This window comes from Cynocephalus volans, chromosome 7 (genome assembly GCF_027409185.1).
Source record: "Cynocephalus volans isolate mCynVol1 chromosome 7, mCynVol1.pri, whole genome shotgun sequence".
NCBI lineage: Eukaryota > Metazoa > Chordata > Mammalia > Dermoptera > Cynocephalidae > Cynocephalus > Cynocephalus volans.
Genome location: NC_084466.1, coordinates 124,449,519 through 124,469,003, shown reverse-complemented (window position 1 = coordinate 124,469,003; position 19,485 = coordinate 124,449,519). Strand labels below are relative to the sequence as shown.

General features: G+C 39.9%; 1 protein-coding gene across 1 annotated transcript in view; it reads right to left on the bottom strand.

Annotated features, from left to right (window-relative positions):
• The window catches only part of PLCE1 (phospholipase C epsilon 1), a 272,101-nt gene that overhangs the window by 20,785 nt on the left and 231,831 nt on the right, over positions 1-19,485 (bottom strand). The window contains exons 19-23 of the mRNA XM_063102561.1: positions 16,495-16,624; positions 12,214-12,335; positions 11,194-11,311; positions 5,491-5,622; positions 4,184-4,474 (exon numbers count right to left, since the gene is read on the bottom strand). Of these exons, the coding sequence (XP_062958631.1) occupies positions 4,184-4,474; positions 5,491-5,622; positions 11,194-11,311; positions 12,214-12,335; positions 16,495-16,624 (793 nt within the window). The remainder of the gene's footprint in view (positions 1-4,183; positions 4,475-5,490; positions 5,623-11,193; positions 11,312-12,213; positions 12,336-16,494; positions 16,625-19,485) is intronic.

The window sequence follows — 19,485 nt, the reverse complement described above, 5'->3', positions numbered from 1 at the left end:
AATCATCATCACATATGATTCACATCATGTCCACAATCCCCTCAATAATAAACTTCAGGAACTCTCACAAAGGCTTCGAGTCTTTTGTGGCCAATTTTATTTGGCACAGTTCTTTGATGAACGATCAGATTCCTGTGCTGTTTCTGGGCTCTTACACACTCAAGTGCTCATCTGATGGCGAGAGTCTGTATAAAAGTTGCCCAAATAAGCAAAAGATTTATGAGACACACCTGACAAATGTTCCCTCTGACAGATTCCTTCCACGTACAGCATGAACTTTGCTACATGGATCAACAATTAAGGAAGAGTGTGGTAAGCGCCTCGGAGCTGCAAGAAGTCGGCCCCCACTTGTCTCGTGTGTAAAATTTTTCCGTGTATGTAGGGTTGGCCAGGATCGTGTGCAGGAATTCCTGGGGTAAGATGTCTTAGACATGTGGAAGCACCTTGGGCCTCAGTCTCCTTATCTGTAACATGAGTATATGGGACCCCATCTCTCAGGCCGCTTCCAGTCCTGATGTGAGAGGTTCATTGAGGCTGTGTTGTCTCACTTGGAGTGGGGGAAAATTCTCTTCCAGACCACTCTGTGACAGAGGAACATAGATGGGCTAGAATGGCTAAGACAGTGAAGCAAACAAGCTCATGTGGGGTTGGTAGATGTGAAATGAATATACTAATTATAGTATTATATACTAATATAATAATATACTAATAATAGTAATAACTGCACACACTGTGCTCTTCCTAAGTACCAGACACCATTCTGAGCATTTTATGTGCATCAAGTGCCTCCCAGTAACCCATGAGGTAGATTCTTTCAGTATCTCCATTTTTATAGATGGGGAAACTGAGGCACAAAGATATGAAAACACCCAAAGCACGTAGCTGCTACGTGGCGGAAGCTACAATCTGAACTCAGTCAGCCTGACTGGTAGTTCTCAATCTCATAGTGGTGTCGTGATGAGAAATGAGATGGTGCAGGGAAGTCCCTACCCCAGCATCTGGCACATAGAAGGTGCTCAATAAACAGTTACTACTATATTATGATTATGATGTCAACCGCATTTAGGTTTAAAGTTTGATTTCATGAGCACTGTGTTTATTCCAATAGCTTTCCAACACTGTGAAGCACTTTTTCTTAACAAAAATCTCATTTGTTGACTCAAAATGCAAAACAGATTGACGTGGAGCTGCCCAGTTTGAAATAAAGGAGTGATCTCAAATCTAGCCCTCTAACTGTCCTCTAGGGGTGGTCATCTTCATTGGGGGCTAAAGTTTGAAAAACCCCTGTTTAACCACGTGAAACAGTATGCACTTTTACTCTCAGTGTAACCCAGTTACCCCTCTGAATCAATGCATATGATGGGAGACCAAGAATACATTGTCTTTATGGTCTTCTAATCATTAAAAACAAAACAAAAACCAAACAAACAAACAAAAAACTCCATTAAGTAAACATCATTCTCATAATACTTATCCCTATATTTGTGGGCTGGAAAAGTCACCATAAAAATTGTGACTATTATTCAAGAAAGCATAATAAATGCTTTTTAAAAAGAGGCTACTCTTTTGACTGGCGGTGCATGTTTACACACTGGTAGGTCCTGGTATATGAGGAAGGAATTGTTCTGTCCTAGATGGCAAGAACTTAGAGGGACTGTTGCCAGCAATAACCAAGGGATTGCATAGCAGCCTCAGTTCAGTTTCCAAACTTAAGAATTGGTTTTATGGAGTGTGGACCTGGGATACTCCCGGTTCCAGATCACTTCAGACCTTCTTGGGATTTGAGGGAACCAGCAGAAAGCCTGGGAAGACATGGCACTAAGTCTATGAACACCCCTTTGGGGCATCAGGGTCCCCTGAAATCCAGAAAGTGGGAAGGCAAATGATTCATGGGACATATTGGAACAACACTGGGAGAGTACTTCCTAACCTAGGAATACTTTTCAACAATTAAAAAATGGTGATTCCAATGTTGACTCTTATCTATTTGGATTTGTAATTCACAGAGAAGTAAGTATCTGGAAGAGATCTGGACCCAAAATCAAGAACCACAGGTTTAGATTGCAGTGGGGCTGTTAGGGACGATCTGCTTCAACTCAGGGTAGCATGCATTCATTGAACATCTACTGTGCGCAAGATATTGAATCAGCTTCTACCCCCAGTTTGCAGAAACGAAGACCATTTTACAGATGAACACACTAACACAGCCTGTAGCTCGTGCTTTGTCCAGTGTGGGGAGATGTTTAACCAATGCTTGCTGCATTGAATTGAGAGGTTTTATGATAGTACTCCCTCCTGGGTTGGAAGATTATGCAGAGAAACTTGAGGATGAACCACACAACACGGTCATCTGCCTCCCCTGAGTGGGCAGCTTGAACATGAACTTCCAGCTTGATCTGGGAGAGAGGCAAAGCCTTCATGGGCAAGTGAAGGACAAGCTGCAGCTTCAATCTGTGCTGCTGGACTGTGTGGTGGCCTGAGGAGTGGTAACTTCCTGTGTCCCTTCAGCTGTGGCTACTTTTGCCATCAGTGGAGCCAGTGTGTCTGCACCAGTCTTGGCACTTCAGGAGAAAGGACACTTCCAAAACCAAACGCATTTCCATTTCCTTGAGAAAACCGTATTGCTAGTTATTTCACTTTATTTAAAATATTTCAGTATCATAATAACCAAGGGCGCCAGTGGATACAGGCAGGGCTACAGACAGGGCCAGAGAGGTGAACCCACAAGCCACTTGGGAAAGATTGAAAAGAAATGGGAAATAAAATCTTTACAACTTTGAAAGAATTTCACTATTATTTCCATTTGGTACTCCAAATCATATTGTTTTCATAACTTATCAAACACACTTAAATGATAGCTAACATTTGTGGAATGCTTTCTGTGTGCCAGGCACTATGCCAAGTATGGTACTTCACCTGCCCTATCTTATTTAATTTCAATTGAAAGAAGCAAATATAACAAGGGCAAAAAAACATGACCAAAATCTCTAGCCATATGTCGTCATGATCAGTCACAAGTGGGCACTGTTGGCACCAGTGCCAGGTAGTTAGCTGGTCCCAGAGCCAAAGCTGTGGTTTGACCTCAACTGGAGACAGGGCTGTGCTGTGGTTTATGGTTCAGCACAGTTAGTTGGGATCAGATTCAGTTCACGTGAGATGAATGATTAGTGCTGCTCACTGCTTGGCTACTCAAAGACTGTGGTTTTTAAATGAGCTTCTAGGAAACATTCCTCATCTACTCTTTTCTCACCTTTTGTGGGTCCCTTCCTGCCCCATAACCAAGTGGAAACAAAACACTTTATCCTCTAAACTCTTAGAGTCCTTGAATTTAGTATTACAAGTCATCTTGCGACCTTGAGCAAATTAACTCCTCTGCACCTTGGTTCGCTCATCTGAGAAATGGGGTTCATAAAGGTACCCATCTCTGTGGGTTGTTGTGAAGATTAAATAAGATAATAAGGGGCCAAGAATTCAGCACAGTACATGGCGCACAGTGAGTATGCAACTGACAGCAGCTTTTACTCTGGGGTTTTAGGCCTCGTATCAGAGTCTCATACACAGTGGAGAAACACAAACGCTGCTTTCTGTTTGTCTAATTCACAGGCTTGTTTTCCTTCTGTTAGCAACCCTTAAAGCACTGACCGTTGTTCTCCATCTCAATTTCAAAGGGATGAAAGGAAGCTAAGATGGTTGTAACTTGGAAAGTGTCTGGAACAACACTACTTTTTGCCTGCAAGAACAACTGCATAGCGAGACAGGTGACTAAGCAGTGTTAGAAAATCCATGCCCTAAAATATCTTTAACAGATCTTGACAGAGCAGTCTTATGTTTTAAAAAGTGCCTTAAAAAAGGGTCAAGGCCAGGAGACCATGAGGGGCCCCTTCAAGGTTCTTTTCTATCAACTTAACTCTGAAACATCAGGGGCACAATTCAGTATCAAATTCACTTCGGTGTTCTATCATCTGTATTTTCACCCTCACGAATGATGTGCCCCAGTCTGGACTCCTGCCCCTTTGAAAAAATGTTTACCAGCCAGCTGCTAGGTAAAATAAAATAAGACAAAATGATAAAATAAAATAAAATATTCCTTAAAAAAAAGAAAAGAAAAGAAAAAATGTTTGTTGAACTGCATTTACTGAAATATGAGATGCAAAGGAGAGAGGGGAGGATGCAGGCCTATTACCATCAGTTTGGTAGTTGAGTGCCACGAGCTGTATCCCATGGAGCCAGAACATGAGGGGGTTGGGGTTGGATGAGTCAATGCGGGTGGCGGCCGGGTAGGTCCTCAGCAGCTGGCAGGCGGTGTGCTGGATCAGTTTATGAGAATACCTGCGACAAAGACGTTTGGCAGCATTTTCATTCAGCGATGAGATATGATAACATTTGGGAGTTCTAATGATAGCGCTGAGGGACGTGGAAGAGTTGAGAGGGGAAGAAGATTCCTCCCAGGTCTGTCGAATTCCTTCAGAGGAACCTAAACCCCCCAAAAGATTAGTCTCAGATTAGTACAGAAAACTTTAAGTGTTTTAGAAAGATAAACCTGAACAACTTCTCAGTAAACAGTCATAGCACATTGATACATCAGAATACATTGTAAGTTATGCTGGTGAGTTAGTCACTACCTTGAAACAACATGGTGGCTACTGAGTTTTTAAGTGAGTGTACTAATACCTATTTAAATTAATATCCTGAAAGTCCTTTGCCTCAGAACTTCATCTGTCCTGTGGGTATATTTACACAAATACAAAGCAATATACATACAAGGATACTCACTCCAGCACTGATTTTTTTTTTTATAGGAAAAACAACGACAACAGGAAACAACCCAAACATTATATCAGTGAGGAACTGATTAAATAAAGGACAGTATATCCAAACAATGTTGTACCACACAGGCATTAAAGAGAATAAGGTAGATACATATAAAGTTATGTGAAAAGATATAGCAAGTATAAAATTTATATGAGTATATTTGGTTATATCCCATTTGGTTATCTTAATAGGATCCACCTCCTTTTTTTTGTTTTTTAACAAAACATAGTAAACTTAACAGTGTTTACCTCTAGGGAGTAGCACCAAGACATTCAGGGTGGAAAGGAATTTTAATAATACTCTGTATTTTTCCAGTTTTTAACTATGAGAATTTATTATGTTCATAATAAAAAGTAATTAGAAATAAAATGGATATATCTTCTGGGGTGATAATGGTGAAGAGTACAGTTCCAAGAACCACTAGAATGTTCCAAGGTGCTTCCAATTTTTACTTTTGAGGCAAACACCATTAGACCATCTCAGTGAAATGCTATTTTTGATAAGTTAAAAGTGTAAATTAGCAATTTAGAAACATTTTTACCACACTTAGACAATATGAATGCTCATGAAAATTTTAAAAAAAGAATTAAAAAATTCAAGGGAAGTAGTACTTAGTAAAATATCTGAATCATTCAGCACGCAAAATCAAGCAAAGACATTGTAAGAAGGTGACTTTACTTTTTCCAGATGTTTTGTTAAATGATGCTGTCTCCCCTGGGCTCATTCTACCCGGATTGTTGCCAAAAATGGACTTCCTGCTTTTCCTTTCTTTTCCTCTGCTAGAGCCAGATGCATTTAGAGTCGACAGTCCTGTTCCCATAAAATGAAAATAAATAAGCCAAAAACTACAAGCAAGGGAACTCAACATTTTCCATCCCTGTTCATGTTTATTTTGAAGTCCTACTACTCCCTTGTAACCTAGTACAGAAGATCTATCGACTAGCATTTTTAGCACCGTTATTAATAGCACTGTAGGCAATTATAGCAAAGTTTTCATCTCTGTAGGCAAATGCAAAAAGAACTGCATACTCATTACAAAATGACCACAAAATTACACACACTGCTGGTTGACTATGCACCAGAAAGATTTTGAAAAACTGCATGAAAAGAAAGTGGTGCAATCAATATTTAGTTATCAGGAGCTAATTATTCGATTTGAGGGGATGAAAGAAAAGTTACAAGCCTGAGCGTCAGCATCACATTGTCTAGGTTCAATTTCCACTGGTGTGAGCCTTGACTTACCACCTACCTTCTTTGTTCCTCAGTTCCCTTCTCTACAGAATGGGTACAATTATAGGAACTCACTCATAGGATTCTGAGGATTAAATGGGAAATACATTATGATGATAATGACGTTTCATGGCTCTCCTTCTCACTCCTGGTCTAACCACTGCCTGGATCCTTAATGCCTGGTGCACAGCAGGAACTTAGTACCTACTTGCTGAATGAGGGAATGAACGCACACCACACAGACCTGGCTCCAGGGCAGCGAGAGAGATCTAAGAGCACCGATGAAGCCAGAGTAGCCTCCAAATAGTTCCCAATGTCTCTAATTGTACCGTTAGAGAGTAATTCCTTAGCTGAAGCAGCATCCAGGAGGTCCTCTTTCAGATACAAAAACACTTCCAAGAATATCATCATCAGAGACAAGATAGAGTAGTGTTTAGGAGCACAGACTTTGGAGTGAGACACACATGGGTTTAAACCCTATTCCTAGCACAGACTTTGGAGTGAGACACACCTGGGTTTAAACCCTATTCCTAGCACAGACTTTGGAGTGAGACACACCTGGGTTTAAACCCTATTCCTAGCAGTGCAGCCTCACACAAGTTACTCCACCTCTCTGGACCACTCATTCCTTATCTGTGAAAGGGCTGTGGTTAGGAATAAATGAGATAATGTATACATACATACTTAAAGTGTCGTCTTCAGGGAAAATGTTCACCCACAGCAGCTGTTACAATTATTGCTTAATTGGGGGCATCTAAGTTTTTTTCCTCTAAAGTACTTGTAACAGCAAAGTTAGACTTAAACTACTGAATTCTCATGCTTTGATCTTAAAAGTTGTGTGAATTTTGCTCTCATCACAATGATATAACAGCAGATTTTCTCCCAAGTAAAACTGATAAGGGGCCAGGGAGAGGGGTACTGTTCATTCTGGGGCTTTTGCACATATCCTGGCACTGCTGACATGCCCCACAGGTATGTGGGCCCCTCTGTGAAGAGTCCGGTTGTGCTGTTGTGGGGAGAAGAAAACACAGGTTGGGTGATTAGTAAAGGAGAAGGACTTTGGATTGTGGGAAAGGGCTAGAGAAATAACTGAGAGAGCAACAAAGAACCTTCATCTACCCTGTTGGTCCATTTACCAATTTCAACACTTCCAGAAAGCCAGCTATGCTCCATAGTTGTGCTAAGCACGTTATGTACTTTATTGCTGATTTTTACAGCAACCCTGCAAGTTGGGACAGTAATGCTTATTTTAGATAAGGAATCTAAGATGCAGAGAGGCTAAACAACTGTCCAAGTCAAGGTCATGGAGAAGTAGAGCTGGGATTTAAGCCCACATGGTCAGTCTGGTGGCTACTTCCCTTCTTCGGCTGAGTCTTTCTAGTTAATTTTAGGGTCTTTCCTCTCATCGTGTGTTTTCTTACAGTTGTGAATGAGAATGCTTCTGTTTTAGATACGATGGTATTTCAAAAAGCTTGTGGAAAAAATAGAATTAAAAGATAATACAACTCTTTCTACAAACTTTTTGAAGTACTCTCATATAGATGTTGGAACATCTGATGGTGACGAAATCTTTGAGACAGAAGTTTGAGATGATCACCGAGTAGAAGCCTGATAGGCATTTAAGAATAAGTTGAAGACAGAGCATATGGTGATATCTTCCTGCAGAAATTCTGATTTGTCTGTGGGCTGTGAAACCAACTCCCTGATTCCACAAGCAATGTATATATCATCAGTGCTAGGCTTTCTTCTGGATGCCCTCTCTGAGTGCATTTCCTGCACGCTCTGTGCAGGAGGGCCTCACAGCAGGCACTGAAAATTTGTCTTCACTAGTGTTGCAAGATTTTGGGAGGCACTGGGGCTAAGTTTGGGTGAACAGGGTTACCTCTCAGTGGTGTACTGGTTAGCATTCTACTCTCCTCTGCTGAAACACATCCCTTTGCCCCTAAAGTGTTTTGTCCTATGGCGATACTGTATGGTTTGAATAACCCAGAGGCGCAGTGGGGGCTGACTGCCAGCACTCTCAGGGGAGGACGGCAGCCTGAAAAGGGAGGCGGGGTTATGGGGAAGAGGAGAGGGAGCCTTAATGCCAGCATCCCACACCCAGCCAGCCAGAAGCTATCCAAGAACGCAGGGTCCCACTTTTGTGATTCAAATGGCTTGTTAGCAAACCACTGTTTGATGAAGAAAGTGTGTTTCTCAGTGCTGTGGGAACTCCACGCTGAGAAAATGAGGGTGTGTGTCAAGTGAATGGGCTGAAATTTGGAAGGCTCTTCCCAGGAAGGACAGGCCAGGTTGAGAACTGTCTAAGCAAAGGCCTGGAAGCTGGAAAGACTGTGGTGTATGTAGGTGTCTGATGAGAGAGGAGGATGCCGGGGAGCTTGCAGGGAAGTATCCAGAAACTGAGTTGGTGCGGTCATATGATAAAAATAACGTCCTTCTTTTTTGTCTATTAGAAGGAGAAAAAACAGCAAGATGTAAATACTGAAAGTAACTGAGAAACAAATCCTATGAGAAAGCAGGTATAAAGGTAGAAAAAACTCAACTACCTCCTTGGCTGTAAGAAAGCCAAGATAGTGCAGTGAAAAGAGCACAGCACTGGGAACTGAGCCCTGACTTCTGGCTCTCGCCCTCGGACTGAACAAGGTTCGTGATCTTTGAGAAGTTACTTTGCGTCTGTGGGCCTCATACCACATGGTCTTTGGGTGCCTCACTGTGCTGAAGGCTTGTTTGTATGTGGCTCCCAGGAAGGCACTTGGGATGGTGAAAGGTGAGATATGTTGAAATTAATAATCTAGCAGAGTTATAATCAATAGCAAAGCAAAATGACTATTTAATGGTATTTTCCTCATGTGCATCAAAACAAATAATAACAATAAATATTTAGAAGGCATTATAAAAATGATTCTGCCAACACAAGTTAGTTACTTTGAAAAAGGAAATAAAGTTGGGGAAAGAAAAATGTAAGAAACTTCAATTACTAAGAAGTAAAAATTTAAAAATAGCATACCTATAAAGAATCGGTACTATGTAAACACTTTTAAAAAAAATCAACATACTTGGTATTTTAAAAACAAGCCAAACAACCACATGCTTAGCCTGTGCCTCAAGTCAGAAGCTCGACCAAATGACCTCTTGACCCTTCCATGATTCTCTATTTGCACAGAAACTACCTTTCCCACTGACTTCAAATATCTTTGGGAATTTGTACTCTTTATTACTTTATTTACTATTCACTTTATTTACTCTTCTTGAGAAGAACAGACAAAGCCAGTGGAATGGTTTGAGTGTAGCGTCAGCTGCATATAGAAAGAATGAGAGATGAAGCGAGTGTGATTCTTGAATGGCGTGGTCCTCATACTTGTTCCGATGGTGAAGGACATGCCAGCCATGATGCTCTTTGACAGGGAAAGAATTTTACTCCATCATAAAAACACTTTCACCAGCTGCAAATGTAATCATATTGTACTTATGTGACATAAAGTCATGATCTGTGAAACTAAACAAATGGCTACGTTCTTGCACTTCTTTGAAGTCTTTGCTTGCTATTTATTCATTTATATACTCCTCAACAGATTTGCTAGCAGACAAGCAATAGCATCTGCCAAAAGTCTAAAAACAGTTTATGGGAAACAACTTAAAATTTAAAAAGTTCTATCTAAGATTCTATCTGGGGTATAAAAAGGCCACTATTACCTAATTTTTAAGCCCAATACCTCTGTCCCATTTGCTAGGCACAGTGTGAGAACCAGTGCTTTAAGATAAGCTCTGGGAGTCAGGACCTGAGTTCAGCTCATCTTGAAAAGATGAGGGTTGGCATTTTAATTCCCCTCACCAGGCCAAGTTTATATACCCTGTTTACTAACATCTAGGCTGATCCTCCAATCTCAGCTCCTTTCCTGTCCTTAGAAATCTTATGCAAGGGAATTCTTTTTCTTAGTAGGAAGAGATGAATTTTTTGACTTCCGCATATATTGATGTACATTCCTATTTGCCCTCCCCTTCCTGGTGTCCCATTTGTGGGACACACAATTGGGTGAGATCATTGGTAACATACCCTAACAAGACAGTCAGGGTGGGGACTCTGGAGACAAACAGGCTGCAGAATTGTAGGTCTACCATTTATGAACTGAAATGAACACGTTTTTGGGAAAGTGGTTCATCAGCAGAAGTTCACTGTACTTCTAGAAATGGGCAATTGGGGAAACCTCTCCTACTGCAACCCCATCCTTTGTCCTTGTAGTTTCGGTGGAGACTTGCGACCCTACTCAGGGATGGAGCATGTGACATAGGCCCCAGACTGTCAGAGCACTGCACCCCACTGGCCATAGTGATTAGCTGAGGTTTGGGCAAAGGACCCAGATGAGAAACAAAGAAACTACTGCTGGAAGTTCTAGAAGAGACCCTTACACCACAGCCGAATCTGGAAGCATGTAGAACTAGCCTGCTACAGCCATCTGGCAAAGGGAATAAAGCCATCATAGTGGAGGCAGAGTGAGAAATGGAGAGAAAGAATGTGCCCTGGATCAAGCTGTACCTGAAACTCATCTGAGGATACTTTGAAAAGTTTGTGAAAAGACAAAATTGAAAGATAATAAGCATCTTTCCCTAAACTTTTTGAAGTGCCGTTGTATATCTTCATTTTTCATTACGTGAGCAAATATCCCACTTTGCTTAAATCAATTTCTGCCACTGTCAAGCAAAACAGTCTTAAATGACAGACTCTGATACCTTAGGCAAATTACTTCATCTCTTTCAGACTTTGTTTTATTTAAAAATGGGGATAATATCACCTACCTCATAGAATCATTATGAATAGTCAAGGAAATGATGTATGTAAATAATTAGCATAAATCTTGGTATGTAAGTGCTTATTTTAGCTATTAGATATTATGAATATTATTCATATTATCATTATTATAAACAATTATATAAAAAGACATTATGTGATTTGGAAAATGAACATTTTATGGTATTCTTCCTCATGAGCATCAAAGCATATTATAATAATAAGTATTTAGAAGGTATTATAACAATAATTTCAGCAACACAATTTAGTTATTTGGCGAGTGTTCACAATGCCCAATTAAATAAATAGCGTATTTGTATACTTTGGTATCTTTAAATGTTATAGATGATATTGCTGACTCTTACCTGGAAATTTTACTGCTTGGCAATAGATGACAAGGTCAGAAAGCTCTGGTGCAATCTGTCTGCTTTCCTTTTTATTCTGGGGAAGATAAAATTCTTCTCCCAGTTCCATGTCGTAAACCTATCAAGGGAAAATGATACCATTTTACATGGAAGGTCCATACCACCCACCTCTGAATTCCCAAAGCTCTTTAACTATATGTCTCTAGGGTCATCAGTGTGTTTCCCCGTGCTTGGTATTTATCCAAATACATGGCCTAACACCTTTCCTAGACTAAAAGCTTTCTGAGGACAAGGGATGAGTCTAATTCATCCTTCATCTTCCCTCAGGGAAGTCCATTGTCTTACACATAGGAGAGTCAATGCACACTTGTTGAATAAATAGAGGACTGACTATATTCTGTGGCTCAAAGTTTTGACATATTTTGTTACTCTATTCTCTAACAATGTCACTGCAACCATGTCTATACAGATTTGCTCAAAGTCTATATACTTGGAGGCACTTGAGCATAGGGTCTAGGTATCTCATTTATTTTCCTATTCTCAGTTTCATTCCTCTGCTAACACTTACAATCTGGCCCCGGTTTGTCTTCTTGGTCATCCCAAAGGCCTTTAAAACATCTTGCAGTTACCTGAACATACCAGGCTGTCCTCCTGGCCTAACTGCCCTGTTTTTGCCTATTTTGGCCAAATCTTCCTTTTCAAACATCATCTTCCCTGAGAACCTGTCCTTGATTCTCTGATAACACAGTGTGATCACTGTTCTTTGCATGTATCTACAAGCACTGTTTACCTGCATCACTAAATCACCTCCTCTGCCACACATACACCTTCAGTAGGCATTGGTTGGATGAATCAATGACTAACCTTCTAGAAATGGCAAGCGGGTGTCCCATATTATCACCACATGGACTTTGGCATCTCAGGGAAAGTGTGGGGAAAGGTGAAGAAAAGGGATAGGAAGTGGAATCCCACTGGAAACTGACTGGTCCAGGTGTCAGTGAATGGAATCTGTCCACCCACCTTTCCTTTGCTGCAAGCAGAGTTGTCTGCTTTCTTTATCCTCTTGGGGACTTCTTCATTATATTCAAACTGAAGCTTGTCATTACATGACTTATTTTCAGGTCTGTCTTCCAGAATGTTGTCTGAAATGAGTTAGGAGGTGTCAGTGACAAAGAACCAAATACTTTACTGAAGGGCTGTGTGTTTGTTCCTCATTGCAAGGACATGTAGATATGCATACTTATCTGCAAGACTGAGGCTCTGGCTACATGGTACCAAAATTATGGCTTGAGGTATAATTTGTAAAATTGGGTTTATGTGTCTGTTTCCAAATCATGGAGTCATTTGCCAGCGGTTTTAGTACCATATAGACATAATCTAAATGAGAACGCTCATTTTCATAAGGATGACTGGAACAGTGCAAATGTTATAGAAGATATCCTGTGTCAAGAAGCTGACAGCACACAAGTTTGAGAAGGATTTAGTGGTTGAAGCACTTCTAGATGGCACTTATATGATTAAATCACTTTGAAATGAAGCTATTCGTTCCTTTCCTTGAGAAATGTCAAAACCAGGGGTGGGGGTGGGGTGGGGAAGGCTTATTGTTATGTGCAATGCAAATTTTTCACAATTATAATTAATTAGAAAGTAAAGTTTTCATGATTGTTATAAATTTATTAAGTTATAATCTTAAGAATAGGAATTAAAATATGAGGGTACTTCAAAAAGTTTGTGGAAAGATTCATATTATCTTTTAATTTTTTTTTTTTTTTTGGCAGCTGACTGGTACTGGGATTGAACCCTGGACCTTGGTGTTATATCTTTCTTCTTTTTTGGCGAGGGTGGGGTGGGGGGTGGGCATATCATCTTTTAATTCTATTTTTCCACAAACTTTTTGATGTATATCTAAGTATGACAGATAATCTTATAGTTTGCTCTTTTTTTTGAAATTTCTATTCAGAATGATTCTAAAGGTGTTAGAGGTATATCATGATTATGCTCTTTTGAAATGAAAAACAAAAATGCTAATTTCTCACTCATGATTTACTCTCTCATTAGACCACAAATGCTTAGACCAAAATATCCTTATACCAAATCAGGGCCATGCAGGCTGCCAAGAATTAATGAGATAAATCATTTCATCACATTTGTATTCATAGAAGTGTCACAACTTCATGCTAATCAGGCCCAAGAAATTGGAAACAGAATGCTGACATCCATGCAGTTAAAGTGCCCAGTTCAAATGGCATTTACCTTCCTGACCGTTAGGAGCTGGGGAAGCAGTAAGGACATCTGCTACAGAAAAACAGAATCAGAAAGAGAATAAAAGTAAGGAGAATTAAGACAAAAAGCCCGATAAATTAAACTAGGGTATGAAGTAAAGCATAAATAACAACAGCTTAGATTACCAAATAAATAAAATAAGAAATGTTTTATAGATTTGATATTTTCACTATTAAGGGATGCCAGGGCTAGCAATAAAAGCAATGCAAACATTGTTAACATTAATCATGCCAATGGCTGCCACATTCATGTTACCTATTTTCAGTTACTGACTATTGTAATATTCCCAATACGACTTTATTTCAAATGGACAGAAATCGATCAGTTTGTTAGAATCATGCAGTCACTGTCATAGAATATGCCTATACTAAGTTGTGCTCCAGTGTATGTTCAAAACTGGTGGAGGTAAACAATAAGGTTGGGGGAAAAATCTTTATTTATTTCATTAAATTCAATGTAATACATTTTCATTCAGAATGTATTATCCAAAAGGCAGAGTAGCAATTCCTAAAATATATGAACCTCGTCTGCAACTTCCTTAGGGTTTTCTTGAAATAATTCTGTGGCTAGGCATCATCTCATTTTTATAGCCAAAAGGGGCTTTAGATTAAATGCCTCATTTTACGGTTATGAAAACTGAGGACTAGAGCTGTCATAGAGATAAGCTGGACACCCAGACTTTAGAGACAGGTTACTAACCTGGGATGCCTGTGAAGGCCTTAGGGGGCTTGTGAGACTCCTGTGATTGTGTGCAGAATTGTGAGAGTATGTGTATTTACGAGAAGTGACAGGTCACAGCTTCTGATTCTCAAAGGAAGCTTAGAAACCTTTGAGGTCCCCCTAAGAAGCTGGAAATGGTGATCCCCATAGCAGTCAGGTTTCTATTTCCTTTCTATCCCATCTGGAGAAGCAGAGATTGTGGAGAAAAGCAGAGATGCTGAGGCACCACAACCACTATCAAAAACGTGCAGTTGACAAGGCACTTAACAGGCACATACAGAAGCCTTAACAAGACAAGCTTCAACAAGTCAAGGCATAACTACAAGGCCTGTTTGGGAATCAGCCAGCCAGAGGGATGTTTGCTTGTCTGTTTCCTTTTTCCTTTCTTTTTTTCTTTCTTTCATTGTACATTTTTACGGGGTATAGTTTGTTGTTTCAATACATGCATATATTGTATAATGATCCAATCAGAATAGTTAGCATTAGAGGAATCTTTTAATGAAATGGGAAATCTTAGATCACAGATGTTAGTGCTAGAAGTGGGGGTGGGGGTGGGGGTGGGGAACATTACCAAACACTTCACAGAACCTGTTCATTATATACCTAAGGGACTAAGGCCTAGAGAAGTGGAAATGCATTGCCAAGGTCTCACAGCCTATTGGAGAAGAGGCTGGTGGGACCCCCTTTTCCACTGATACTCCACCCCAGCCCCTGTGGGTTATAAAAAGTGCATGCAACTATCTTAGAAATACAGTGGTGGAGGGTTAAATTTTACTCTCTCAACTGAAAATAAATGGGAAGGATCCTTCCCCCACCTGTTCATTTGGTTATTTGCAAATCAAAAACATCTATAACAACAATTTTAAAAAGGCTTCTCATTTCCTGTTCTCAAAAGTACAGAAAAAGCACAGGAGTAATTTATGACAGCGTAAATTTGTCTTCTAGTGGACTAACTTCTTGCAGGGGCAAATGACATCTGGATTAGTTGATTTCTTAAGTGCGGTTTTTATTTCATATCTGAATCAATTTATTCTTCTATGGAACATTACCACAACTGTAGTAAAAATCCACGGGGAAGAGTAAGTCAGTATAAAAATATGCACATTTCCACAACTTTTCAGAAATGGGCTGCAAAGAAATTGTCTTGACTCCTTTTAATTTTCTCCTCTTATTATCTGATGAGATATGCCCTTTGCATTTCATGGGGCTTCAGGTCAAGTAAATTGGCTTTTAATTGATGGTATGAAGCAATCAGCTATTACTAACAATAAATATTAAATGGACATAGCCTGGTATGATATTTGGGGGCAGAAAGGGACTGGACTGTAACTAGTGATGAAGGTGTTTTCTTTTTCTTTTTTTTTTTTTTTGTGTTTTTCGTGACCGGCACTCAGCCAGTGAGTGCACCGGCCATTCCCATATAGGATCCGAACCCGCGGCGGGAGCGTCGCCGTGCTCCCAGCGCCGCACTCTCCCGAGTGCGCCACGGGCTCAGCCCTGAAGGTGTTTTCTCATTACAATATTGTTGTCTTTCAGAAGTCACCAAAATGAAAACAGTTTACTATCAGCAACGGTACATGAGAAAACATTTTGCAATCTGCAGCAAATGACACTAATTTAGTACAAATCAAATACACTTGAAACCTAATTCTCACATGAGAAAAACCCTTCACTAGTAATCTATAGTTAACATCATTCTTGTGACTCTTTTGTGTTGCATCATTAGCCATCACCTGTGCTTTTTTTCTTTGGTGGGGCCAGAAGGAAATGTTCCATTGGCTTAGCACCATGAAAACCAGGAAGAGAAGGGAAATGAGGCTCCTTTCTTTTCTATACTCCTAGAATGTCTGAGTAAGAGCATGAAGAGAAACCGAGAAGACACAGAGTGGTGATGCCACCCCTGCAGGTGGTTCAGGAGAGAAAAAGGATTCAGCCACAGCCTGCAATTCCTGCCAAGAGCATTGGCTACACCAGAAACTGCAAGGGTGAAAATGGGGCACTTCTGTTGTAATTCCATCTGTTGCTCTAGGAACTCATCTTAGCAATGACTCCGTGTTGCTTCCCATACCCTCTTCTTTCCTTGGGTGGCAACAGTGGTGGCTAACAGAATCCCTTTCCTTGCTTGGTCCTCGCTAAGTGACTGGATTCAGAAACTCTTGGACAATACTACAACAATCTATATTGTTGGTCTATGAAGCTCCAGACTTATTTTTGGTAAAAAAAAAAAAAAAAAAAAAAGGGGGGGAAAAATCATCCAAGCAGTTTCCTGCACACAGCACAGGGATCTGTTTCTCTTACCATCAGAAAGGGATTCATAGTCATAATCATATTCATCCTCTTCATCTTCCTCTTCCTCGTTATTAGCAGGTGGGAGGTTTGCATTCCCACCAGTATAAGCCTGCGCTTGCATGGATGCTAACTGATGAGCCTGTAAGACAGCAATAATTAAAGACTGCAAATGCCAAGCTACTGAACTCTCATTTACAACCTTCAAAACCACCACCTAATGCTTACTGGAGTCATTAAAAGTGGCTCAATCAACTTCAATTCATTTGGGAGGAGGAAAAAATATCCAGATTCACTTGAAATGCAATGTCAACACGTGAGTGAATGTCAACATTCCTACAGGAAGAATCCTGGAGCTTTAAGAAACAACCGCAAGGAACCTATTTGCAGCGCCCAGCCACTCAGTTTCCTCAGGGCAAACCCTCCAAGAGAAACCTTGGGGCTTTGGAGAACCAACATCAATTCCAAATGACTGAAGAAGTAAATCAGCCCATCAATTTTGCAAAAATAAGTCTCTGCTAAGAAACCAATTTTTTTCTCATTCTTAAAATAGTATCTACAGGCCTCTGACCTTGAGAACAATGTTAGAATCCCTATGGACAAAGAAACCAAAAGAACAGTTGTTGTTTTAAATAAAGTTTTGTCAACAGACTTTATCTGAACCATAAATCAGGCTAACATAACAGGCTTAGAAACTTCAGGAAGCTTGACGTGTGTGGCCAGAGAGGTCATGTGTCTGTGTGTTCTAATGGAATTACTGTGAGGTGATATCATAGGACACAGTGTCAATATAGATCTGGGAACCTTCTGTTAGAAAATAATCCAAAATACAGGAAAAGCTACTTGCATGAATTAAAAACAGAAAACAACCTAGAAGTACAACCATAGTGGAACGTGGTTAGTAAGAATGAGACAATGAAAAAATAACTGATATATATTTATTGAACAAAGGACATAGAATTATATATGTGTGTGTATATATAATATCTTTACATGTAAATATGTACCTGTATCTATATATTTATAACAGATATATTTATATGTAGATATATTTATATATAGATACATATATATATTCTTTGTTGTGTGTTTATATATGTAGGTACTTTATATATATATATACACACACATAAATAAAAAGTACAATTATATAAAATGACATTCATAAAAAGGCTAGACATTAAATGTTAATACAGCAGGGGTTCTTGACCTGTTTTTGTCACAGACCCCTCTGGCAGTCTGGCGAGGTAGGATCCCTTCTCAGAATGATGTTTTAAATGCATAAAATAAAATTATCACAAAGGAAAGAAATAATGTTGAATATAGTTATCAAATGTTATAAAAATAAATTTGTACTATTAAAAGATATTAACACAGTAAAAAACATATAGTGGTACATCAAGTGACATTTTTGAAAATATGATGATGGAGTTTGGATGTGCTGTCCCCTCCAAAACTCATGTGGAAATTTGATCCCCAGTGTGGCAGTGCTGCTAACTGATTGAGTCATGGGGGCAGATCTCTCATGAATGGATTAATGCTCTCCCTGGGGGTGGGGGTCCTGAGTGAGATCTCGCTCTATTAGTTCCTGCAAGAGCTGGTTGTTTATAGGACCCTGGCACCTCCTCTCTCTCTCTCTCGCCATGTGATCTGCTTGAACCCGCCAGTTGCCTGCCACTTTCTGCCATGAGTAGAAGCAGCCTGAGGCCTGTGACAGATGAAGCTGTCCCAGAATGGTAAGCCAAATAAATCTATTTCCTTATAAATTACTCAGTCTCAGGTATTTCTGTTATAGCAACACAAAACGGACTAAAACACATGCTAAGCATAAATAATTCTTGGGGATATCAGCAACATCTATGAAGTAGTATAAAAAACCTGTCATCTCTAGTGGTGACAAAGACATAGGTACTGCTAACATTATTGTGGTTTGTTCCCCACATTTATAATTAGAGGGAATGCCAAATTTTAGCTAGAGGTTAGTGAAAATATATAATTTTTTTAAATTTACATTCATGGACCCCCTAAATTCTATCTGTGGATATCATCAAAGCTAAGAACTTCTGTAAAACACGTTGTGTTTGACCTTGGAATTATGTGTCTTAAAATTATTCTCTGTTCCCTACATTTTTTGAAATGTGGTTATTACCTTTATATTGAACATATATACATAAGGAAGATACAATAGGCTGTGTCTTTATCCAGATAAAATGTTTGACAATGCAGTCCATTCCAGATAACTGGACATTGTCTAGGCTGAGACTTCTCAATGTGGGTATTCTGGAACTCGTGGGTGTTAATAGCTGTTAAGGAAAGACTGACAATTACAGTACCCAAAAACACAATGAAAGTTTGGTAATAGCAACTTAACCAAACCGAAACACATTCCTACTGGGTTTCACATAGACTTCATTTAACATGCTAAAGGGCACCATGATTCTTCAAAGATCTCCAGAGCTGCATTTCCCATGCTTATTTAACCAGGGCAGTTTTTTCTTTCTTTCTTTCTTTCTTTTCTCAGAGCATCTCATAAGACTGTGTTCTTCAAACCTTTGAGAAATCTCTTCTAGGCACAAGTGAGCCACAAAAGCAAGTCTGTTTATCACTGGCAGGAGAAGGGCCATGACTCGGCCAGCTCTCAAGGTAAGGCTGAGTGCTGGGAAGGATGATGCAGAAAGCCTGGCAGACCCTCTGGCAGAAAAGCGTGAGAACTACATGGAGGAAGGACACCATTCCAAGAACCACAGATAGCAACGTCAGAACATGAAGTACCAAGGCCCTTGAGATGCTCAAATTCTTCCACGAATGCAGGAAGCATGGGAAAGGCGGTCAAACAGCCAGGAGCTGACGCCCTTATTCTTTACAGAATCCTTTTTCTTCTGAGGCAGAAAAAAAGACCCCAGCCCTTGAAAAAAGGCAATGCAGATACAGGGCAGTGGGTTAGAGCTAAGGGTCAGATGAGAAGGCCAGCTCCAATAGGGACAGGAAGGAGCCACATCTTAC